The sequence below is a fragment of the Protopterus annectens genome, chromosome 5.part0 (assembly GCF_019279795.1).
Source record: "Protopterus annectens isolate FY-2018-M chromosome 5.part0, PAN1.0, whole genome shotgun sequence".
Classification (NCBI taxonomy): Eukaryota; Metazoa; Chordata; order Ceratodontiformes; family Protopteridae; genus Protopterus; species Protopterus annectens.
This window is the reverse complement of record NC_056735.1, coordinates 171,573,595-171,599,866: the sequence shown is the minus strand read 5'-3', so window position 1 is coordinate 171,599,866 and position 26,272 is coordinate 171,573,595. Positions and strand designations below refer to the sequence as shown.

Below are 26,272 nucleotides of genomic sequence, written 5' to 3'. Positions count from 1 at the left end.
ATGATTATAGTATCTTATGTACAGAGAGAAACAAAGTCATAAAATACCAGTATTTCCAGGCAGAAATGAGGGCAATGTGGGAGAAGGATTCCCAGACAGTTCCAGTAATAGTAGGAGCAGTGGATATCATAAAAAAGAATTTACAATCTTATTTAGCTATGCTACCGATGCTTGTAACTCTGTATGAATTGCAGGAGAAGTCGGTCTAGGCACATTGTAGGTGCTGTGAAGAGCACTTTTGGCTGCCATCAAAGACTGAAACAATATTAATTTCATGAACTTTAATCATAGTTTGACTTAGGAATGTTGTCCATCCCATCATGGTATTAGAAAACCAAAAGACTTGAAATTAAACACAAAGAAAGTTGCCGCTATAACCTACATCTCTTAACTTAGTTACCATATAACCTTTGCAACCTTCCTCCAGTGACCTCCCTTTATCATCTCTACTCTTCTTCAAACTGTCTTTTTCATTCAGGCTACGTTATTCATTTTAAATGCTTCCTAGAAGGGTGTCTTAACCTCACGTTATTTTTATGCTGTTTTTAGTGTGAAAAATATTATTAAAAGTTTTATAGTTTCATCTTGTGTATTGAAATGTTGTTTGCTGGTGTATTCTTTTATCACGCTCAAGCTGAGCCTGGAATTGGTCTGTTTGGATCACTGCTCTAACCTGGTTAACAAGTGCTGAATTAATAAAATTAATAAATAAAATTATCTTAAGTGGGATTCCTTCTGGAACCTCATGCCATAAAATCTGTATCCATCTGCATCTTAATAAATGGGGAACTGTCGTTATCTTTTTGAGGGTAAAGAACTGTGAAATGAAATAAGCTAGGGTACTAAAAGATGGAATGAACTTGTATTTTAATCAGTCAAATGTCTAATGTTATTGCTAGTTAAGAGAGCTCTAAATGAAAGAACCTGTATCCTTTTTATTGCAGTGCCCATGTCAGGAACTGTTATTACAGACTTCGAAGACTCACATTTTTGTCCGTTACAGTTTTCTCAGAGCAGTTCTTCTCATCTTTTTCATTCTTTGACTCCAAAAGCGGACTTCGATATTTCATCAGTGTATTCTCCGATATCAGATGCGACAATTAGTTCCCAGGACAATAAAGATCAAAGCAAGGTAAGATAATTAAATGTACACTTGCTGATTTTTGTTCCCAAAACCAGGACATTATGTTAATGAACGATTATGGACTGCTAATGGGAGATGGCACACTTCATAGTGATGGACAACCCATTCACACAGGAGAAGGCTGACAGTCCTCACCGCCAACTTTCACAGCAGACAACAGAATGTATATGTACAGTAGGGGTGTCAGAAGACAAACTTCACAGTTGTATCTGAAACAGTGGCTGTAAGTCCCTGCTACTTGGTCATTAAGTAAATTATTACTAAGCAGTTCTACTGGCAGTGTGGCATATGCATACACCCTGTTGCAGTCATGACAGTCATGTCCTTGAGCTCGATCAATAACCCTTTTTTACAGCAATACCCCATTTTAGCTATGTATTCCTCATTTACTTAGCTGTGGGAGATACAGCATATCCTTTTCAGATTCCTGTTGTTCTGAGTTTGCCCTCTGAATAAACTTCCATACTCCAGAGATTACCCTATTTCAGATATTCCTCAGCTGGACATGAGGCACATTTGCTGCTTGCTGTGCTGGCTGGTGATGATGTCTGTTAGACTTCTTGTGTCAGTAGGTTGTGCATCGTCAGGATTTGTCAAACTCCAGTCGGAAATCCACCTTTGTTTTCCTTTTTTCTTTTTTGTTTTATATCTAACTTTGACAGTTTTATTGATGCAGCCAGTTCACAAACAACATTACAACATAGTCTTTTAGTTATATAAAAATGATTAGTGTGGAACACATTGCACTTTCTAATAGCCTGGACCTGTTTGTAAGTGACATTTTATTGTATATCAAAATTTAAAAAATAAGTAAATACAAAACAGAGTATCGTAAATGATAACATTAAAATTATTGTTCATGATTCAGCTATCCCTTCTGCCTGCTGTCCATGGCGTCCATTTTAGCATTTTTTTCCTTACATCTTGACATTTGATGATGAAGGCTCCATTTATTTTTATCTCTCTCATAATTCGCTTGCCATCTTTTTCTGCTGATGGTTCCTTTCTTTTCCACTTTATGGTGATTGCTTTCTTCACAGGCAGAAATAATATCTCCATCCATGCCCAATGTGTCTCCTTACTAATCCTTCTGTTTTTACCTAAATGTATCATCCATAGAGATGCTGTGATTGCCACTTTTCCAGCCAAATGACATTGTACAAGTTCTGTATTCTCCCCTTAAATTGCTTTAAATTTGGATACTGCAAAAGTTATGCATAAAGTCACTTATATCTCAAAAAATAGAATAATACTCTGATATATTCTAGATTCTTGCCAGGAAAGTAACATTACTTAGAGGCATTTCCAGCCAAAAAAAAATTTTTTTTCGCTGTTGTAGTTTTTCCAGAGGCTATGGTAACACTTTTCCACATACATTTTTAACTGTTTCATTTAATTCTTCTACCCAAATAATTCTAAACTTATTTTTTGTCTGTGCCACATACTACTTTTAAAATTTTATATTGCTTATGTTTACCTTTTTATCCTGATGTTTTTGCCTATCTTCCTGGAAGTGAACACACATTGTTCATTCATCCCTCTGCACTGTGTACATTTTCAAATACTTTGTCTTGTGCATTATTGTGCATTTCTGTCTGTATAGTAGTCAGTGCACTTTTCCATGTATTTTTCTCCTTGCCATTAACTGATCCATCCCAGTACATTAATTCTTTGCAAACCTTTTGTTGCTTGTATCAACCATTCTTATGTGTATTGGGGCTCAACCCTCTGCCTTTTTCCTCTCAAACTTTCTGACCTTTAATAAATTATATACTCCTTTGATCCCTCCCAGTTATTGTATTAGGATGACTTTCATTCTAGAGTGGTTGCTTGGCTCTGGCATCTTCTGTAGCATTAAGCCTTGCAGTATGCAGTTTTACAGTCTTGGTTTCCAACACTTATGTTGGCAAAATTATAATGCTCCATGCCACTCAAGATTTTTGTTCTGCCCATATAAGTTTGGTAGTTCCTTTTCCTCAGCTTACTAAAAACATATGTGAGGAAAGGAGGGAGGGACTCGTGTATAATACTGTTGGCAGATTAAACCACTGGACTGCCTAAATTTTCTTTGTTGTGTGTAGACAAACATTATTCCAGTTCTTGTTTAGATCTTTTACTTTACTTAAAATGCTTTTTAATGATGATCATCATATTGATCACTGCTGCAGTAGTCTTATCTATATGGATTATATCCTGCCTAGAATATAACAACCGGCCAACTTCCATAGTTTCAGGGCACCTTCCATGCGCCCAAGCTATCAGGCAAGTTGAGCAGAGCTGACTAAAACATACATTTGGGCGTCAAGGCTTCAGAACTTTACCGCTGCCGAAAATGAGCTTTTCTGATGCATTTGTAGATCAACGCTCAACTTGCGCTATTTCTTTGCAGGACTGATAAGTTCCTTTTGGGGGAATCTTCCATTCAGTTATTTTTGTTTATTAATAGTTTCAGTTTTGGGGAAAATTATTTTTTAAAGCTAGGAGTTTGTGTTTTAATGGACTGTCATGAGACTGTATTGTACTTTTAAGTGAGAGCACTCTTTTCCTTTTCTGTTTAAAACTAGTTTAAAATATTTAAACATTTTTTTCTGTGGAAAAATGTGTTTATTTCACTTTTGAGGGCTAGCAAAATGTTTTTTTTTTTTTTACTGTGCTTTTGTGTGAAAAAAAAGTAATTTTTAAGGGTTTCATAATTTACCAACATTTGCTGCTTGTGTTCCCTAGAAAAGAGACATAATTTTTGGCTTTGTTATGGAACAAACTGTTGGCCCTTGGTCAGTCCTTCTTCCAGCCACAAAAAGAAAAAGTGAAGCAAACAGCCTTTTCCACCACATCAAGCTAGCAATTAGCCACAGTTAGAGGTGGGTGACTCTGCTGTGGTAATTTGTTGTACCTCAGGCCACTCATCTCTTACCCCAGATTCCTCTGGTGTAGCACTAGCAGCTGTTATGTACGAAGGGTTAGCCATGTCCTATCTTGGCTTTTTGGGATCCCCTCAGTGGGCAAGGGAAAACTACTCTTGTCAGTCCTGGGAGAGGGAACAGAGAGGATTTCCCTTTGTTTGTCAAAATGTTGTGCCCGTCCCTGGAGAAGCTGCTGCTTCAATTCATAACACTGTTGGCCCCTTGTTTTCCGTCAAAACGAAACAGTAAACTAAATGTGTATTTAATCCTCAGATTTCCTTAGACCGAAGTAGTTTACTGGGTCTGGTTCAGGGTTTTATTCAGTATTTTGATCCTTATTTATGTTGTGATAAAAGAAGTACACCCTTTTCCCTGAAGAGATTCAAGATTCTGAATCTGGACAAGGAAGATGAAGGGACAGATGCACAATTTCTCCTCTTTTTCTGATTCAGACTGAGAGGAAGGCTCAGTTTCTGATTTTCTGTTTGATGCTTTTCCTAGAATGTGTCAATAATTTCAGTGGGTGCAATCTGAGGTTTCTCAGTCCCCCTCAGAAGGTTTTATGAGCTGTTACAGAAGAAATGTCCTGCACCTTCACCAAATCTTCCATTTCTGTCTGTTTTTGAGGATGTGTGTGTGAATGCCTGTAATCTTCCCGATAGCCATCCTGCTGCTCCTAAAAAGGCAGATAGAATGTATAAAGTTCCTCAGTATTTTTAAGCTTTTATACACTCTTCCCAAACCTGACCCAGCAGCTGTAGCTTTAGTTAGTCCTACTGCTGCTGCGCATTTAGACAATTCCAGTCCTAGTTAATTCCAATCGTTGACTTTCTGATAAAGATGAGAAGATTGTTGATGGATACATGTAACTAGTGTATGTTTCTGCAACTTTGATTTTCAGAATTTTGAATTGTCAAGCGGGCACGTTACTGACAAATTATGAAAGTATGAGAAATGTTTAGTCAGTAGTTTCTTCTTGTGAGGGAAAAATCTGATTTAAATTATTTAGTTTCTTCTATTGTACTAGTGACTGCTGTCTGTTCACTGTGTGTGACTCATTTGATAAGTTTTCAAGGGCTACAAATACTTTTTGCGGAGGTTTGCCTGGCTGCATTCTCAGAATCTCCCAAGAGGATGTGATTAAGAGATTTTCTCTTTTGGACAGAGATTCACTTTTTGGTCCTTTGCTCCAAAGGTGATCAAAAAGTGTGAGGAATGGGGTAAGTTAAATCAGGGAATCTAAGGTTTTTCTGCCCTCCTTTGTCAATTTTTCTAAGGGATTCTCTAACTCCTCATCCAATGTTGGCATAATCACAACGTACTGCCAAAAAGAATTAAGGACCCCCCCCCCCCAAACCCAAGGACAATCTATCTAAACAGTTTGACTATTTAAGGGACTTTGTTCCCTCCTGCAATCCTGGCAGTTCGTTTTCCCTTCCAGAAGGTGTGAATCATCACTTTTTCTTTGGCAACAGATACTTTCAGATAAATGGGTACTGAAGAGCAGCCAAAAGGTTATAGATGGCCGTGACAGGATATTCATCATCTTCCCGACCAGACTGTTTATTTCCACCTGTTCTTCATTGTATGCTTTCCAGGGAGTGAGTTGGAAAAGGTTTTCAAGGATGTTTTTAGTGCCAAAGAAAGAAGACGCTTGGAGAAATGTTCTGAATTTGTCTTTGTAGACCTGTTTGTGATTGTAGCTAACTTCTAAACAATGTCACTTCACAATGTGTTACCTCTTCTTCCTCATTTAAGTTTCCCAGTAACACTGTTTTTAAACTATGCTTATCACATTCCTTTTCATACATAGTTCAGGCATTTCTTAAAGTTTGTGTCTGGATCACTTTATTATTTCTCTCCTTTACTCTTTGGACTATCCATTGCACCAAGAGTGTTCACAAAGTGACTAGCTCCAGTTATAACTTGCTGCATGGTATCCAATTTATTTTTTTCCATATTTCAATGATTTGCTTATCTTTGCAAGTCTCTCACTTGGGTAAAAGATCTCTTTCACAAGCTGGGATTCCAAGAGAACATTCAAAAGTCCTTTTAGATTTCACTCAGTATTGTCCTCATGTGGTGTCACATAAACACCTCAGTTCAAAGAGTTTTTCTTCCACGGAAAAAGTAGATCTCCATATAGATGTAGTTCTAAGGTTTTTCACTTTGTCTTTGGTCACTGCGAGGGAATACCTCAAGACTTTGAGTCTCATGCCATCTGTGTTTCTCATGATAACCCTGGCAAAACTCCACATGAGAAAAATGAAGTGGTATTTGAACTGTCTTTGATCCCAGCATCACCATTCCTTGTATTTTCAAGTCCCAGTGCTTGGGTTTGCCAGTATAAAAATTGCTTGGTGGAGACGGCCCATATCCCTAAATTTGAGTATCCCATTATCCCTTCCTTTCTAAAGTAGTCAGTCATTTCAGACACGTCAGACTTTGCTTGGGGAGCAGTTTCAGGAGAGATAAATAATGCAAGGTGAATGTGTATAAGAGATGCTTGCCCTGATCAAGACACATAATTCTCTGATTCAGCTGTGGTCCCCAAGACCTCTTAAAGTTTCCAACAAAACCACAGTTGTGGTACATCTACAAGTGGGGTGATCCAGGTCATACCCCATTTGCAGACTAGCCATGTTAGCTTGGAATATAGCTTCACAGCACAGTCTCACTCTACAGGCATCATTCATTCCATCAGAGCAATATTTTGTGGCAGACAAGCTGTACAGCACAGGGCAGACCCTCACGTATGCAAACGAGATTGGAGGTCTTCCAAAATTTGGTCCATCTGTGGGGAGTTCATGTAGTACACCCATTTGCCTCCTTTCTAAATAATCAACTAGCAAGATTCTTCCCCAAGACTCCTTGCAAGAAAACCTGGAAGACAGATGTGTTTTCTTTTCCGTTGTTAGGAATGTTCTTGTATGTTTTTTCCACACTTTCTACTGATATCCTGGGTACGGTACTTCTGAAGATCCAGAAGAGGAGTCCCCCAAGATCATTGTGGTGACTCCCTTTCTGGCCCAGGCAGCAATGATTCTCCATTCTTGTGGAAATGGCAAGGGGCAATTACCACAACCTTCCTCCCAGAACAGATGCACTGTTAGAAGATCAGGTGTGTTTGATGCACCCTGGCCCCAATCAATTTCAGCTGACTTCCTGGATGATAAGGCCTTAATTTGCTTTAATGACCTGTTTACTGAGGACATGCAGCAAGTACTAATGTATGCAAGAAAACCTACTACTGGAAAGTCATATATTAGCAAATGGAAAAGGTTTTCTAGTTTGTGCCAACAACAAAATCATAACCAGTACCCATTCAGGGCTGTTTGTTCTCTGATTTTTCAATATTCCTGTGAGTTGCTTTCCTATAACCTTTCTTACTCCTCTGTTAAGGTTGTTGGCCATTTCAGCATGTCTGCTCATGGATCCTCCTCTTTCAAGGCTTTCTTATGTCAAAAGGTTTCTACGTGGAGTTTTATTTAAGAGGCCTCCAAGAAAACCAGTGGCTACTTCTTGGGATCTTAATTTTTTGTTAAAAAAGCTAACACTTGCTTCATTTGAACCAGCTAATCTGGCTGACTTGAGGTTTATACCATAGGAAACAATTTTACCGATTGCTCTGACCTCTCCAAGAAGAGTATCTTGAGTTGCAAACTGCTGTAATGTTGAGTCAGTCCTTTATTTCCCACAGAGGTTGAGAACTAATCTGTCTTTTATGCCTAAAGTGAGTGGTATCCAAATTTACTTTAAGCTAAACTATTCATTTCCCAATCTTCTTTACTGATGTGTAAAAAAAAAAAGGGATACTTCATACCTTGGACGTCTACTGACAACTCAGGTACTTTCTTGACAGAACTAAATCTTTTATATGTTCAGATCTGGTTTTTTTTTTTTTTTTTTTTTTGAGAAGGTAAGAAGAAGGGACAACCAGTGTCAATACAGACTTTTTCCAAGTGATAATCTAAGGATTATTACCTTTTGTTATAGCCACAACAACAGAATTTTTCCAGGCAGGGTCAAGGCCCCTCAAAAGGGGCATTTGGTTCATCTAAGGCTTTTTGGAAAGGGTTGGATTTTAGAAGTATTCTGAAAGCTGCAACTCTGACTACTGTACACACTTTTGCAAAACACTGTAAGCTTTGATTCTTTCTGTAGGTGTACATCAGCCTTTCCAAAGACCATTTCCAGAAGCTCTTGGACTCTTCTTTCACCTCCCAAATGTAGTAAGCTAGGATAATCTACCCATATATCTAAGGTTACTGCAGCAGTAATCAATATCATAATAATAGTACAATTGTGTGAAACCCCAACAGTAGATATTTGAATAATCACTGCAGCAGTAGTCGCTTCCTCTCTCCATCCCCCTTATTTCTGGTGTGTTTTGTATGCCAGGGTGTGGTTATTTTTTGTTCTTCCTAGCATTATCCTTTCAGGGCTCATCCTCCCTCTCTCTTTCTTTCTTTTGGTAAGAAAGTTCTGAAGGGCTTGAATCCCAAACTTGGTTTTTAGTCAGCTCAGCTCTAGCTGCCTGACAGTTTGGTCACATGGAAGGTACCCTAAAGCTTTGGAATCTGGCCACCTGTTATGTCCTTATCAGGATATAACCCATATAGCTAAGGTTCCTTGTAGCTATGATCATTCACGCTTCTACTGTTATGGTAAGTTTACTTACACAACTGTACTTTAAGGACAACAGATGTATAATTATGTCTGTTAACTTCAATCCTAAGTAAACTAACAGGTTGCAGTAACCCAGAAATGGGTACTCTTCACATAACCTATCATTGGTTGATTGATTTGTCTTTATGGCTTTAATTTTTTTTTTTGTGAGTTTGTACTGTTCCCTGCAGTTCTACTGTATTGACAAAGTTCTTGATAATTTACTTTCAGTCCCTTTCAGGATAAGTCAGATAAAGAAGCAAGTTGTCAGTATAAAGTGCCAAGTTGCGAGTAAATGCAGTGCCGAGTTGTGAGTAAATGCTGGCAGATTATAACCCCCTAACTTTGTATTTCCTTCAAACTACTTGCAAAGAGTTTAAAATAACTGGCAAATGAAAGGGGGGAGAAGACATTCCTGTTTAATGCCTATAGTTAACTGAAAACCTGTGGAAAGTCTGTTTCCTGTCTCCGTTTGTGCTGAGATGTTATGATACAAAGAGTTTACTAAATGATACAAAGAGTTTATTAAATTCATCGACTTCTCAGGAAAGCCCATCACTCTTAAATGTCCTTCTATTCCCATGTTGCAGTATTCTGCATATGCGTTTACTCTTCTTATCTCACGTACGTACGGCCAGTATACAAAAGTTTTCACTTCCTGTGAGGTACATGTGATGTCTGATATGGCCGAGGGAACGTGGGCCATAAAAGTGACGAAGTGACGGCACACACCAGCCCTCAGAACTTTTCAGCCGCCAGTCGTACGCCAGGTGTTACCGCTGACATCTGATTCTACTAAAAATCAGATAAAGTACCCTGTTGGGAACCATTTCAGTCATTCTTTAAACTAGTATTGTGTGTTAATGTCATCTAGAAAGGGGAAGTGTCAGTGCGGCTGCCAGATCCCCCACAAGGATGCCCACGATAAGTACCTTTTCTGTTTGTGTCGGTCGCACGACCACAAGGCATGCCCTGTTTGCAAGGCATTTGTACCTAAGACCCTCTGCAGCCACTTGCATACATTAAACCTTTATCTAGAAAACCAGTGCCTTAAGCAGATCACTTTAAGGATGGAGGGCTCCTTAGATGTTCCTTCGTAACCGCCAAAAAAGAAGGCCAAGACCCTATGGCCTTCATCAACTGCTAAGCCTCTACCATCCAGTCCTCAGCCTGTGGCCAACCCCGGCCTGGTAGAAAGATCTAGATCCGCCTTATTGGATAGAACAGGTACCTACATGGATGCTGCACAATACCTCAGAGTACATCCACTGAGGCTATACCACTGTCGGCTTCCGATGCTGGGGGCGAACCAGCGTTTCCCGAAGGGCCACCTGATCCCTCCAATCCTTTAAAGTGTCTTGACCCCCACCTTCAACAGATGCCAGCTAGGCCCCTTAAAAGAAAGGAAAAGATTAAGCACATCTCTCCTTCTCCGGAAAGCATGCCTGATTGGCAGGCTTTTAGTCAAAGCCTTTTCAGTGCTTTCATGGCCTTGAGGCCTACCTCCACTGTGGGTGCTCCCACATCCCCTCACTCCTGAGCCCTAGGCCTCAGACCACACCACTAGGGAAGGGGAGGAATCACTATCTTATACCTCACAGATTTTATTTTCTTTGGGGTATGGCTCCCCAGAAGATTATTCTGTGGACCCTGACTCCCCAGCTGAAGACTTAACATTTGAAGAAACTGTCTCCAAGATGAAGGAACACTTCAAATGGGAATCCTCAGAAATGACTGAGGTCCAAAAACGATACTACGATCTTATCCAGATGGAATCCCCAAGTCCATCTGCTGTTCCACCCATACTGCCTTCTCCTCAGCATCTCTTAACCCAGACTTCCAACCCCCTGCAGCATGCAGACCAGACTGACTTTACAAGGTGCCTGACACTGCTAAGCACCTGTTTGTGTCCACCTGCTGACCCAGCCACTATATCTACATCTACGAACAAGGCCTCCAAGCTCCTGCCCACTACCACCATCCTCCCTGCTGACAAAGACAGCAAGACGATGGAATGTCTGTGTAAAAAGATCTTTACCAGTGCTACCTTGCCCTTCAGAGCTACAAACTGTCAAACTCATATGGCTTTCTGGAATCTGCCTTCAAACACCTGACAGATATCACAGACTGTCCTGCCAAAGCGTCATGGTCCTCCCTCCTGGCTCTCTCTTCCCAGGTCACCAGATATGCTATAAAGTGCAGTTATGATGGTGCTGAATCTTCATCCAGGTCAGCAGCTTCAGCTTCTGCCTTACGTAGATACTCCTGGCTTTGCCTGCAACCACTGCCTAATGACTTCAGGGCAAAGCTTATGGATGCTCCCCTGGACAATACTGCATTATTTGGCTTCAAGGTAGTTGACCTTTTCAAGTCACTTCAACAAAAAGGAAAAGAAATGCAGGACCTGAAACATTTGCTGGTTTCTGCCATGCCCAAGTTCCAAAGAAACTATCCTGCTAAAACCTAGTCTATCAGAAAGCATTCTCGTCCTGCTGCTCCTTCCTTCAGCAGACTAGCCCTTCTGGTGTGGGATTTGGTAGGATTAGAAACTTAGCCATATGAGTTTGACAGTTTGTAGCTCTGAAGGGCAAGGTAGCAGAGGTAAAGATCTTTTTACACAGACATTCCATCGTCTTGCTGTCTTTGTCAGCAGGGAGGATGGTGGTAGTGGGCAGGAGCTTGGAGGCCTTGTTCGTAGATATAGATATAATTCCCACACCAGATATAATTTATGTCTCTTTTGCAGATAGTCTATAACTTTAATAAATCTGCTCTCTCTTTCTATTATTGTTTTTCTTTTCCTTTGTTTTATGCTTTCTCTCTATGTTTTAAAATGTTAAATAATGTTTAATAAGTTGTCCATTTCTTTGTCTAGGATGTTGAAGTCATATGTTTTAATAATGTACATTGTCTATTTCCCACCAGATTTTACTCTGTTATTTTTGCTTATTTTGTATCTCTTTTGTCTATATGTGGAGCTTTTCTCCCCGGGCCTCTGCTGAAAATGGAAATATATCCAGTTAGACTAGCCCGGTTAACAAATGTAAAATAAAATAAATAAAATAAATTTGCCACCTCACAGGGAATTAACCTGCAGGCGGTTTACATTCTCTCTCTCCACAATACCCAGGCAGATTACTTGAACAGAAACATCACAAACAACCATGAATGGATGCTTTACAGAGCTGTCTTCTTGGATCTGGTCCACAGGTGTGGCACACCTCAGATAGGCCTGTTTGCCTTATCCATCAACAGGCAACTTCCTGGTTTCTGCACCTAGACACCAGAACCCCAGGCACTGCAACAGATGCCTTCTCAATCTCTTGGAAGGGGAAATATCTATATGCCTTCCCCCCTTCCCACTCATTCAGACAGCCCTACTAAACATACAGCAGGACACACCAAAAATCTTGTTGGTGACTCCCTGCTGGCTCAGACAGCACTACTTCCCCTTACTTCTGCAGTTGTCCAAGGGCAATCACCCCAAGTTACTCCCCAGAGTGGACCTTCTCACACAACACAAGGGTTCACTGATTCACCCACAGTGGCAATTTCTAAACCTCACCCTTTGGCTGATAGGATTCTGATCCCCTTCCGACACCTTTACGAGGATGTGCTCAGTGTCCTGCAGGAGGCCAGGAAACCAAATACAAGAAAATCCTACCTTTCTAAGTGGAAAAGATTCACTTTTTGGTGTCACAAAAGGCAACTCAACCCGCTTTCTAGTGAACTACCTTTAGTCCTGTCTTACCTGTGTGAGTTACTGCAGACTGGCTTGGCTTACTCTTGAAAAGCTTATGCTCCCTCCTTTTGAGCCAGCAGACAAAGCCTCCTTAAAGCTTTGCATATGGAAAACTGTACTGCTAGTAGCCCTGACCGCATCTAGAAGAGTATCAGAGCTACAAGCCCTTATGATTATTCACCCCTTCCTACTTTTTCATAGGGATATGGTTACCCTTAGAACTAACCCATCCTTCATGCCCAAGGTGGTGAATGACCTGTCAGTTAACTAGGCCATACACTTACCTGTTTTTTCCCCAACCCACAGGGGGACAGTGAGAGGATACTGCACTCCTTTGATGTGCCTAGGCAGATCAGGTTTTACCTGCATAAAACAAAGACCATCAGACAGATGGACCAACTTTTTGTATCCTTCCACGCTAGAGCACTGGGGAAGGCATTGTCCAAGCAGACCATATCTACTTGGATCTCCAAGGCCATCACCTTCTGTTACCAATTCCATGGGAAATCCCTGCAAGGGGCAGTTAAAGCACATTCCCCCAGAGCCATGGCTTCCTCAGAAGGCTTCTTTAAAGGGCTGGATACCTCCACTATCCTAGAGGCAGCTACTTGGTCTTCGGTTCAGACCTTTACCAAACACTACAAACTTGATCACATTTCTAGATCCAGGGCAGGGTTTGCTAGGGCTGTCCTTCACGGATTCCTGGAATCTGCTTCTAGACCTCCACCCCAATCACAGTGAGTTTTGGCACTCACCCATATGCAGAATACTGCAACATGGGAATAGAAGGACATAGAAAAGTTGTGTAAACTCTAACCATAGCCATAGATGTCCTCCTCTTCCATGTTGCAGTATTCCTTCCCACCCACCTTCCCCTCCTGTTAGGCTACCTTTCCCTATCTGGATGGCACTGGACTGACATTGCCCTTATTAGGACTGGCTCTGACTGGGACTTTCAGTTCTGAGAGCTGGTGCATGCCTACATCACTTTTATGGCCCACATTCCCTTGACCACTTCAGACATCACACGCACCTTAGAGGGACTGAAAACTTTTGTATACTGGCTGTATGTATGCGAGACAAGAAGAGTAAACCCATATGCAGAATACTGCTGTATGGAAGAGAAGAACATCTATAGTTATGGTAAGATTTTACACAACTTTTCTTTCTTCAAATAAATACTGCCTACAAACCATGTCAGATGCCCTTTTGACATCCAAGCTTGCAGTCACTACTATTTATTTTGTTTTGTTGGTATCTTCAGTCAGTATGTTATCAATAAGCTGTCATGGGAGGTTCTGCTTGGAAGGAAATCAGTCAGTGAAATAGGTGAGATATAAGCTAATCTTTGGCAGCCCATGCACTAAATAACTTTTAATCATGATGAAGTATCTGCATTGGTCTGTGTGATCTTGCTTGTGAAGGTTATTCTCAGACTAGGTAAAGGTCCTTAGTGATAGCTTGCTTCCATTTATTTAGGGTCTGTTCAGTTACTAGCGCATAATTAGCTAGTTTGGTGAAGCCCTTAAAAATTTTTCTTTAAACATTGCATATATTACTAATGGTAAACCACCCAGCCGTGGTGTTTTATCTCTCATTTTTTAAATTGTTTCTGCTGCATTCTCTGTAATTACTTGCATCAGGCAGTTCATAGGTTCATAGGTTTATACTAGGCTATCTGCCCTAGGGCATTTATAAGCCTAGCCCAGAGTTTTTGTGGCTTACGCCACCCCTTTCTATTGAAGGATATTATGCCCATTATTTTGCTGTGCCTCTGTCAAGCAGTGACACTGATGTAATCCCTGGGGTATACCTGCGATCTCCCATCCATTGGTCAAGATTTCTCTTGAACAAAGCCAGCGAGGTGCTCTGCCTCACATGTACCGGGATTTTGTTCCACAGCATAGGGAGTCTCTGGGTGATGAATCTGTCCCTCCAGCATGTCCTATTTATGACCGTGTCGAGGTTTAAGTCTCGTGCTCTTGTGGATCTGATGGATTTAGATTTTTTGAGGTGAAGCATGTTCATTAATTCCGGGTTGGACATGGCCTTGTATGTCAGGCACAGGTCACCTCTGAGCAGGCGGTAAGCGACTGAGTAGAGCTGGAGCTCCTTCAGTCGGGCAGCATAGGACATATTTTTGAGACCCTTTATCCTTTTGGTGAGGAACTTTTGGGGCCTCTCTCTTGATCTTAGCCCAAACTTTTTAATGGGAGCTTTCTCAGGAAGTCCCTCATTTCATCTGCTTCATGTAATTGTTCATAAAAAAGCAAAACTTCCAAGGATATCTCCAGGTTTATCACAAAGTCTCCTTGAGCTTTGTTCTGTAATTTTGCGTATATATCTTTCTGTCTTCTGTTGTCTTACCTTTAGGACTAAATGCTTTTGTCCTTTAGGTGTTACTTAAAAGTGTAACTTTTCTAAGTGTTGTCTTAAATTGGTCTACCTTGTAACCTAGCATTTTGTCTACATGGCTCTATAACCCCAGCATTTTTGAGTCCTGTCCTTTCTTTCTTAAAATAATTTACTCCTGTGCCTTCTAGTAGCGGTGTATGTAACCTGGCTACTTTTGCATGTACTGGAATTCCTTTCTCATCTACAAAATTACTTAAGTTCCTATGATCCTATGATCTTTCTCACAGCTATTCCATACTTTTATTATATGACTCCCCTGTTGTGTAGAAAGCCCATCACTGCCCTCTAAAAATATCTCCACTCTGCTTTTAAAGTATTCTGTGTAACTTCTCTCAAACCTTTTCTTGTTGACATACTTTGTTCTGTGCCAAGGAGGCCATGCTTATCTGGCAGTTAGTCATAAGCAGTGCTATATTACTATCTTGAGTTCCTCATCTTCAGGGAAAGAAATGAGATGGAGAATGCTCTGAGCTGCTCCCAAAGTCTACTGTATTTTAAAGAGCTGTGCCTGGACATGACCATCTGAAAGGCAAACGCTTCAGAGACTGATATTTTTACCTCTCAGGAGAACTTGGTCCTCCACCATGTGATACATAGTAAAGCAATGCAGTGGGACAGGTTGCACTGGATGCATTGTCTCCCTTGTGACGTGAGAATTTCCTGTACATATTTGCATTTCTGGCATTCATTCATTCTGATTCACACCTCATTGTAAAGTTAAGGAATATAGGAAGACTAGAACTCCTCCTTTTCAGCTCTTATTGGCTGACAAGAGTGCGGTTTCAGGCTGCCAGATCCATAGTTATACAGGAAGCTGTCTCTTGTCCATTCCGAAAACATTTCTCTTAGTAGGGATGACATGTAGCCCTACCTCAGGCCTAGCTTCTGCTGTAGATCCCTTGCTTCTACTAGGATTTTTTTGGCTGTGAACTTTGAGGTTTCTGATAATGCTAGGAAACCTTCCACTCAGTAATCCTTTGTCTCAAAGTTAATTTTGAACAGAGTAATGCCTGATTTCCTGGCTGATCAGCTTGAATGTGATCTTGGTTATTTTATAGTAAGAGAACTGTCAGTGGTCTGTGCACATTATTACGTTGTAGAGGACAGGGTAGCTCAGAGCAGACTGGTGAAGCAAGTTCCTAAAAGATTGACGATCTCCATCCTTCATTGAAAAACCCACATCTTCATGGTTGGAAGGCATGCAGTTCACAGTTTTAGCCTGCAGTGGTTTCTTCAATTTCATCAGAGTAACATTCTGTACTACTTTCTTTGGTTAGTTTGCAGATATTCTTGATTTAAGTTACTCTGTGATTAAGAAGCATTTATCAGCTACGTGTGCATCATAACCTTGTACAGGAAAGAATTGTGACCCAGCATTAGCTGGTCAAGTAGTTCTTTTCAAAGAGTGGTTCATCTCTATCCTCCTTGGAAGAACCTTTGCCCTCAGTGGAACCTGAACATCATAGTTTTATAGGTATGTCTGTCCATGGCTTTAGTATGCTAACAACACAGTTATGAAGTTCTTCTCAACAGTGATTTAGAAGCTCAAGGCTGACAAGACAAAAGTGCTACTCATAGCATGCTTTTCACCAAGAATAAGCACGGCAAAGTTAAAGCCTTTCCATCTACCAGCTACCTTAACATGTGGACCTTTTGGCCCAAAACAAGAGTTTCCTCATACACGTCACGCTGAAGACCAAACACTGACAGCTTGAATGACATAGCACTGATCCCTTTAGGCACATGTGTTCCGAGGGCATGCTTACTATCGTAAGGAGTAGGAAGCCGAGTACAAGGAAAGGAAGTCATACCAATGTAAATGGAAAAGATACTTATGTTAGTGCCAGAGGAAGGCCCAGGATTCCTTATTCTGTGTCCTCCGATACCTGTCAGACATTTATAAATAAGTTTGTTTTATGCCTCATTGAAAGTACATGTCTGCTCTTTCTGCCTGTCTACCATGATATTCCTCCCTTTTTTTCCTATTTACCAGTAAAGCAATTCCTAATAGCAATATTATAATGGATGTCCTTCAAGAAGGCAATCACTGTTCCATGAAATCTTAACTGTGTGCTTCAAACAGTTAATGCTACTACCTTCTGAGCCAACAGCTGCATTACCCATTGTCTTGGAGGGCAGTTTTCTTGCTTTTCATTACATCTTCCAAGAGAATATCAGAATTAGTTTCTCATGTGCAAGCAGCCTTTTCTAATTTTCCTCAAGGATAGGGTCTTCTGCCGCTTTTACCCAACTTCATGCCAAATGTGGTAATAGAGGTCTTTCTAATGGTGGCCATTAATCTTCCTGTGTTTTATTTTTTCCCCTTAGAGCAAGGGAGGAAAGGATAATTGGACACCTTGGATGTACATAATCAGCTTAGATTTTTACCTTGAGAAAAACTAAAGTAACAAAATCAGGCCAGTTATTCATAGTATTTTAAAGGGTGGGGGAATAGCAGGCCTGTCTGTGGGCAAACCAGTTCAAAAGGGTTGTCTCATTGCATCTCCTTTTGTTTACTCAATTCATGGTATAGGTGTGAGTAGGTGAGTGCACACTCAGCAAGCCTTTAACATATTTACTATTGACTTTCATACTGCCAGCAAATATGCAACCCTCGTACAATATGCAAATGATTCTACACTAGTCTGTGCAGCCTTCAAGATATATCTCCAAAAAAATAACCCAAGAATCCTTCACTTCCATAAAAGTTGGCTATGAAACTCTCAGTTACTTGTAAATGCCAAAAAAAAACTAAATTGCTTGTATTTTCATCCAAAACATGCTCTGAAAGTAAATCATGGATCAGAATTAACTCTTTTGACACTATCATAGGTTCATAGATAAGTATGGGTCCCTGGCATAGATCGGAGTAGGCCAGATCCTCAACCCACTTGTCACTGGTAATTACCTATGCCCATTTGGCTACATTAGTCAACATGACCAAATCACCTAGAGCCATATTTTACACCGTCAAGTGGCTAGCCCTGCCACAGCACACAGTCTGTGATCTGTGTTCTTCTGTCTTGGGGATACTGTGCAGTACAGTAGATGCCCAAAGTGGTTGGTCTGTACAGCTCTTTCCCCTTTAGGGCACCATGTAGAGTCTGAAGTGCTGCTCACGGCTCCATTTATTGGTGAGTTTGAGATGGAAACCGCCTGTTTTTTGTAGGTAGGAGGAACCCCAAAGAGATGCAGGGAGAACATACAAGCTCCAAACAGGCATTGGCTGGAGGTTAGGTTCAAACCTTGTGCATGGGAAGTGAAGACTTTAACCCTTATGCCAGTTGGTCTGTTATACCCGAATAACAAATTGCCAGTACAAAAGTATTGGGGATTATCATTGATAACAATTTGAAATTCGACCTACATTTCCTAAGTGTCATAAAAACTACCCTGCTGTATTTCTGCACTCTTCACAACTCTACGTATTACTATATAAAATAAGCTAGAAAAGTGTTACAGTAGAGCAGCGTGTTTCACAGCAAATACCTCAACTGGAATACATCACTGTCATGCCTTAAAAAAAACTAAACTGGACAGAACTCCCTCACCAACTCCACTACAAACATCTGGTAATAGTACTTAAACTAGTAACTAACCCCGATACTTTCCCATCCATAAAGGGAATAATCCAAAAATACCAACCTACTAAATATCTCTGCTCCTAAGTCCAGTTCCTCATCATCACAAAGCTCATAATTCATGTGGAACCTCACTTTACTCAAACTCTATATCTAAACTCTGGAATAACCTTCCTCCAGCTCTTAGATCCCTTGACAAAATTGTGCTAAGTTATCACCTCAAATCATCCTGACTATGCATGTACAACACCAGAGTGAATTAACATCTTAATCTATACCTCTGTCTATCTTCACCCTCCTTACCCCAATCCCTGTCCCCTCTTTTAAACCTTATATTTTGCTACCTGTCTCTGTTGTTTATTTTTTGTTCTCATAAATCTCATTCTCCTGCTGAGCAGCATTTTCCTTTTTCAGGTACTGTCTAGTTCTTCTCCCATAAATTACATTTCCCTGTGAAAACTTACCTTTCTAACTTACATCACCAAAAAACATGCTTTTCATACTGTGAAGCCTTTGTCTTGTCACTTTCAAGCAACCAGCTTACTACCTCACTAACAACCACATCACATCTCCATTTGAACATTTTAAATGCTACTTGGATCACTTAAACTACTGGATTTTTGTATATAACTCCATATATGTTTATTTTACACTTTCCCACGCTACTATGCTGACAATGTCCATATGCTCACCAAAATAAGTATGCCTAACATTTATATATGTTATTTTTTGGTGTTATTTTGTATTGCCAGTATTTTGTACCTTTGTATCTTTGAATACCACATAGTTTTGTAGTTTAATACACTTGTACTATATGCCTTTTTATTTACATATTTTGTACTATATTTCTTTATACTTTTGATATCTTTGTGTTCTTGGAGCTTTTCTCCCTGGCCCTCTTCTGAAAAGGGGCCTTTTGTCACTTAAATGGACTTCCCTCTGGTCAACAAATGTAAAATAAATAAGAGCAACGGCTACCACTGCATTATTCCTTAGAGGAGCCAGCAGAATCTAGGACTTGTTGCAAGCAGCTGCCAGGTCTTCTTTCTAAAATGCATTTAAATATTATCACTTAGGCAGTTGCCTTTTGAGCAAGGGCAGATGTTCTTTGTGTTTCAATGTTGTAGTCATCACATGTGGGTTATCTGCTTGCAGTAGCACTCAGTCCGCTTGATTAACAAAATCTTGGGTTCTGCGTCTGTTGCTGTCTCTTCTTCCATGACGTCAGGTAGTCAGGGGTATAAAACATGCAGCCGACGCCATTACATCAGTCTTTCTTGCTGTGTGGTGCCCGAAGCGGAAGCAGTTCGCAAGTGCTGGTCAGCTGACTCCTGAAATTTTCTTTTTCGAGTTTCAGAACTGAAGTATTCAACTAAAAGCTAAGTACCCCATTGGAGAATCTTTTTCTTGCTCTAAACTGATTTCAGTAAAAGTAAATACTAACCTCTGTGCTATTCACACTAAGAGGGTAACGTCTAACTATCATGCCCACAGATATTCAGCTAGCACGGCGCATTTGAGGAGAACGAGCTTAACTTCTACACAACCAGCGAACCCACTGGGCAGCGCAGTGGTACAGCGGTTAATGTTGTCGCCTCACAGCAAGAGGTTCTCTGGTTTGATTCTCAGCTGGGGTGCCTTCTGTGTGGAGTTTGCATCTTCTCCCTGCACTTGCGTGGGTTTCCTCCCACATTCTAAAGACATGCGTCTGGAGCATTTCTCCCCAGGCCTCTGCTGAAAACAGGCTCTGTGGAGCCTAGTCAGACTTTCCCAGTCAACAAATGAAAAATAAAATAAAAATAAAATAAAAAATAATTGCATTTCTTGTGGAAAGCAAATACCTCATAAAGATTTTAATTCGTACTGTATTCCTTGCCTAGGCCCTGACCACGATGTACCTTGCTGTCGGTTTTGTGCCTTATTTAAACAATGAACTATCCATTGGTATATTTTCGCTTTTAAATATTTTGGTGCTCAGTCCAATTTTCCAGATATGTCTTTGGTAAGCCATCCGACTACCGACATTCCAAAAAACGCAAAGATAAAGACAGAGACAGGCCACCTAGGTCCAAAGCTGCCGACGACGCTTCTCCTAAGCCAGTCGCCAATTTTCCGGTACTCAGTGAGGTGCTTTCGCAACCCCTGATACACGCTACTTCAGATTCGCAGGCCTCTACTGAGACCCATTCGGAGTCTGGTATGCCGCGAGATACTTCAACTGTGGAACCTGCGGATGTGTCTACCTTGGATGGGTCTGGAGCCGCTGTGCAGGCACCGGCTTCTGAGGGTGTATTCAGGCCTACTGATTTGCATATTAAACTGATGCCACTTTGTTCTTCAAGGCCTAAAACTCGAACCATGCCTAGAAAACCGACACCCAGACCGCATGGTCAGGCCTCCATGCTTAAAAAACAAATGATAAGAATGGCTGAAGACCTTATTACTTTAATCAGGGAAAGCCAGCATTCCCCCTCTAAGAGACCTAGGGCTGAGTTTGCTTATGATACTTCTGACCAGGATTCTGAAATTTCTGTTTCCTCTGATAACCAGGATTTACCCTGATCTCCCTATGAAGATTCTGATGCTGAGGATGCTATTCCCTCTGCCCCCCAGATGACTTCTCTTTTGGTGAAACCTTGCATACTCTTAGGGAGCATTTTCGTTGGGAAAGTCAGGATTTCTTTGATTCTAAGAGGAGCCTTAGGGATTTCTTACTCCTGCCCCAGCACAGGCCTTAAGCTATCCCTCCTGTACTAGACATTGTTGATGATGCCTTTTCAGAATCTAGGTTGACCCCTGACTCTCTACCTCCTGCTTCCAGAAAACCTGATAGATATTACAGGGTTCCTGATTCTCACAAGTTCCTTTTCAAAAATCCTACAGCGGATCCTGAGACCATTTCACAGGGACCCAAGGGCATTAAAGCTACTACTGCCAAAAATCCTACCTCCTCTGATAGGACTCCAGGGCGCTGGATAGATGGGGTAATAAGGTATACACTTCTGCAACCTTGGCCATTAGGGCCTTAAACTGCCATTTTCATATGTTAAAGTATCAGCAACATATTATTGGATTGCTTAAACATAAAATGATGTTGATTCCTGATTGTGCTGAAAGTAAGGATTTACAGGATTTCATGCATTCTGCTGAACAGGTTGAAAAACATACTTTGCAGTGTGGTTTTGATTCACTAGAGGCATCTTGCAGAGCTGCTGTCACTGGGTCATAACTTAGAAGGCATGCTTGGCTTAAGGAGCAGTCCTTGCCAGATAATGTTAAAGCTAAATTACTGGATGCTCCCTTAAATCAGGACCACCTGTCTGGTAACAAGGCAGAAGAGGTTCTTAAAAAGATGGAGGAAAAAGCTAAATCTATGCAAACTGTTAAATATTTCTTACAAGTACAACCTCCAAGATTTAGTGGTCATTGGCCCTCTAAGAATTGGTCCTTTCCTGCCTCTTCCAGGCCTTCTCAGTCCAAACCCAGATCCAGCAGAACAACCAGGCTTCAGTCTCAAGGTATGCACAGGACTAAGCAGTGGGAGGCCCCCAACTTCCAAATCTGAGAGTAGTAAAACTCCCCCTATGGTAAACTGTCCAATGACTTAACTTTAAAACTTCCAAGCACTTCTCAACTGACTGTCTGGGAACTCGTTATCCAGGACAAATGGGTTTTAAATATATTTTCTCAAGGATACAGATTTCACTTCCACACATTACCAACCCCAAAGAGTTGGCCAGATCTACCCCCCCAAATCAGTGGGCAGAGGCTCAAAAGCAAGTACTCCCTCTCTCTTAAGCATAAAGGCTATTCAGACTGTACCAGAAGAAGAAAAGGGACAAGGTTTCTACTCAAGACTTTTCCTGGTACCCAGAAAAGACAATTCATGGCGTCCTATCCTGGACCTGTCTACTTTAAACACCTTTTTGGTGGTTCCAAAATTCAAGATGCTAACTCTTCACCAGTTGCTTCCTATGCTAGGCAAAGATTCATGGTTGGCAACACTGGATTTAAAGGAAGCCTACCTGCAAATCCCAATCAGGGAATCTTGCAGAAGATACCTACGCTTCAGTGCAGGCTACATGCACTATCAGTTATCAGCACTGGCCTTTGGCTTATCTACCGCACCCAGGGTATTCTCAAAGTGCCTAGCTCCAGTCATTGCATTTTGCAGGCAAAGAAATATTCAGATAAACCCTTACCTTGATGATTGTCTAATTCAGGCAGAAAGCCAGGACATACTTTTGAATCATATGGCGTTTGTACAAAAAGTGCTAACTTGTCTGGGGTAACCATAAACGAAAAGAAATCACATCTTGTACCCTGTCAACAAATTATATTCCTGGGAGCAAGCTTGAACACATCTTCCCAGATGGCTTTCCTCACGCCAGAGAAACAAATTCATTTGACAGCTTACTTCAAACTAATGACCACAAAAACCCTGCTATCTGCAAAGCAAATACTGCAAGCCTTGGGATTCATGGCCTCCTGCATTCTCCTAATTCCATATGCAAGACTGCATATGAGGAAACTACTATGGTATCTAAAAAGCCTATGGTGTCAACATTTTCAGGATCTAGAAGCAATGATTCCTGTCATACCTTGCCTACAGTTAGAGTTCATTTGGTGGGCAGAGGCCTGCCACCAAAAGAAGGTACTACCATTCACTCTACCCCCTGCCGCCCAAATCCTAACAACAGACTCATCAGACTATGTATGGGGGGCTTACCTGGCAGGGAAGTGCATTCAGGGCAAATGGAACCCAAGTCAAATGCACCTGAATATCAATCAAAAAGAAATGTTAGCTGTACAGAATGCTCTGACAGCCTTCGAGGACCACATTCTTCCAGGACAATCAATGGTAAGGACGGACAACACCTCTGTTATGTGGTACGTAAACAAGCAGGAGGGGCCCATTCATTCCCCCTCTGCAGACTAGCCTTGGCTCTGTGGAACATAGCCTTGAGCTACCAAGTGCATCTACAGGCTCAATTCCTGCCAGGAAAATTAAATACACTGGCAGACGAACTAAGCAGAAATCTCATGGACCCACACGAGTGGAAACTGGAAACAAAGACTTTCGACATGTTGATTAACAAATGGGGGAGCCCAGATATAGACCTGTTTGCCTCCTCCCAGAACTACCAATTGGACAAATTCTGCACAAGGACTCCCCACAAACAAGCGTGGAAAGTGGATGCCCTGTCCTTCAATTGGAAACATCTATCAGTTTATGCCTTTCTTCCTCTGCCTCTCTTCTCCAAAGTACTACTAAAGATCAAATATGACAAACCAAGGACGGTACTGATTTCACCAGACTGGCCATGCCAATACTGGTACCCCCTCTTGCGCAGTGTGTCACTGCTGGCACCATGGCACCTGCCTCAGACCCCTACCCTGCTGTCCCAGCAGGAGGGCCAGATTCTGCATCCTCAGCTTCAGACCCTGAACCTGGCAGCCTGGCTAATTATTTGACCTCTCCATTACCATCCCTCAGTAAACAAGTGTTGGATGTCATTTTTGAGGCAAGGAAGCCGAGTACTAGAAAATCTTATGCTGAGAAATGGAAAAGATTCTGTTCCAGGAACCAAACTCAAGGGATGGGCACAGCAGCTCCCATTTTTCCTCAGATTCTTCAATACTTAACTGAGATGCTTCACAAGGGCCTTTTTTTTTCCTCCATCAAAATTCATGCCTCAACCATTTCAGCTCATTACAACACAGAACTACCCTTTTTCTCTCATCCACTGCTCGAGCAGTTCCTCACCACCCAGGAGAGCCCCAACTCCAGCCTGGGACCTTAACTTTGTATTGGAAAAACCCACTTTTGAGCCAGCTGCAAGTGCAGAGTTAAAATTCCTTTCTTGGAAAACAGCCTTCCTTTTAGCAATCACTTCAGCAAGAAGGGTATCTGAATTACAGGCCCTTATGGCAGTGGAGCCTTTCATCATGTTTCATGCGGACAGGGTTTCCCTCCGGGCCAATCCCTCCTTCATGCCCAAGGTAGTATCCAGCATGGCTCGTAATCAGTCCATTAATTTGCCAACCTTTTTTTTCTATTCCACAGAACAAAGGGGAGTGTATATTGCACTCCTTAGATGTGCACAGACAACTTAGATTTTACTTGGACAGGACTAAACCTCAAAGGAAATCTGAACAAATGCTGGTGGCATTTGCTGCAGGGGCAGAGGAGAAGGCCATTTCAAAACAAACCATTTCTAAATGGATAGGGCATTGCATTCATTTCTGGTATAAGAACCATGGAAAGCCTATCCCACAGGGGATAAGACCACACTCAACCAGGGCTGCATCTACCTCTACAGCCTTTCTCAGAGGTGTCCCTACCGGGGACATCCTAGAAGCTTCTACCTGGAGTTCTGTACATATTTTCACCAAGCATTACCATTTGCCTATTTTCTCTAAATCCAGAGCAGGTTTTGCCACTGCAGTCTTGCAGGGCCTTATAGCTGATCCTAATGCTATCTAAATTCCTCCTCCTATCCGTTGCTTTGGGAATCTACCCAAATATGATGACTGCAACAGTGAAACACTAAGAACATAGTACAGTTGTGTACACTTACCATAAATATAGATGTTTGAGTGTATTCACTGTTGCAGTCCTGGTTACCCTCCCTCCAGCTCCCTGACTTCTTTTGGCTATACCTCTATTCTCCTTTACTATGCTTAAAAGCTTTTTGGTGTGTTTGCTTTTTTGTTGGAAGTATAACCTTGCATATATATATTTAATTGCTTCCCATTAATTGCTTCCCATTCCCATGCATGCTTTATACCTCTGACTATCTGACGTCATGGAAGATGAGACAGTAAGTGACGCAGGACCCAAGACACTGATAATCAGGCCGACTGAGGGCTACTGCAAGCAGATAACCTAAATGTGTTGACTGCAACAGTGAATACACTCGAACATCTACATTTATGGTAAGTGTACACAACTGTACTTTTTCTCTACTATCAACTTCAATTGGCAGCCATCTCTAACTTTCATTCGGATAATGTTTTCAGGTCTCCTGCTACCTCCAAGCTGTGCAAGGCCTTCTTGAAAGGAATCTTCCTTCTTAGGCCTCCAGTTAAAGATCCTTCCCTGCCATGGGATGTCACTCTTGTCTTACAAAGCTTAATTCAAAAACCTTCCAAGCCATCTAGTTGTTATGACTTAGTTTCTTTGATGGAATAGTCTTTCTTATCACCATCACATCAGCAAAGAGAATTTCTGATATCCAGGTGCTGTCTTCTAAGCCTTCTTACATCATTTTCCACAAGGATAGGGTGTTACTTTGTACTAATCCCTCTTTCATGCCCAGGGTAGCTACAGAATCCAACCTCAACCAGACCATACAACCGCCAGTTTTCTTCCTAAATTTCCCTAATGAAGGAGAGCATTTGTTATACTTGCTTGATGTTCATTGGATGAAGCCATTTCAAAAAATCAGACCAGTTATATGTCTCTCTTTCTCATAGCCGCTTAAGTCAGGCGGTTTTGAAAGTTACTCTTGCTAAATGGATAACAGACTGTATTACTTTGATTTATGCCAAGAATGTCTTACAGTTAACCTCGTCCTCCTAAGGCCCACTCAGCTAGGTCTATGTCCACCACATTTGTATTTTCTTCCATGGCATCTTTTGATGATACCTGTGCTGTAGCCACTTGGTCAAAAACTCATACCTTTGTCAAGCATTACAAACTAGACATTGTTTCCAGGAGCAGGGCCTCCTTTGGTTCGACAGTGCTCCAGCATATTGTTCCTTGAGACCACCCAGGAGTTGTATAGCTTGGGACTGTGACCCAACCACAAAGAGG

At 41.3% G+C, this 26,272-nt stretch overlaps 1 protein-coding gene across 1 annotated transcript in view; it reads left to right on the top strand.

The window, feature by feature from the left end:
• LOC122802137 (centrosomal protein of 295 kDa-like) overlaps positions 1 to 26,272 on the top strand; it is a 1,720,043-nt gene that overhangs the window by 1,345,677 nt on the left and 348,094 nt on the right. Inside the window, exon 12 of the mRNA XM_044071818.1 lies at positions 945 to 1,132. Coding sequence (XP_043927753.1) covers positions 945 to 1,132 — 188 coding nt within the window. The remainder of the gene's footprint in view (positions 1 to 944; positions 1,133 to 26,272) is intronic.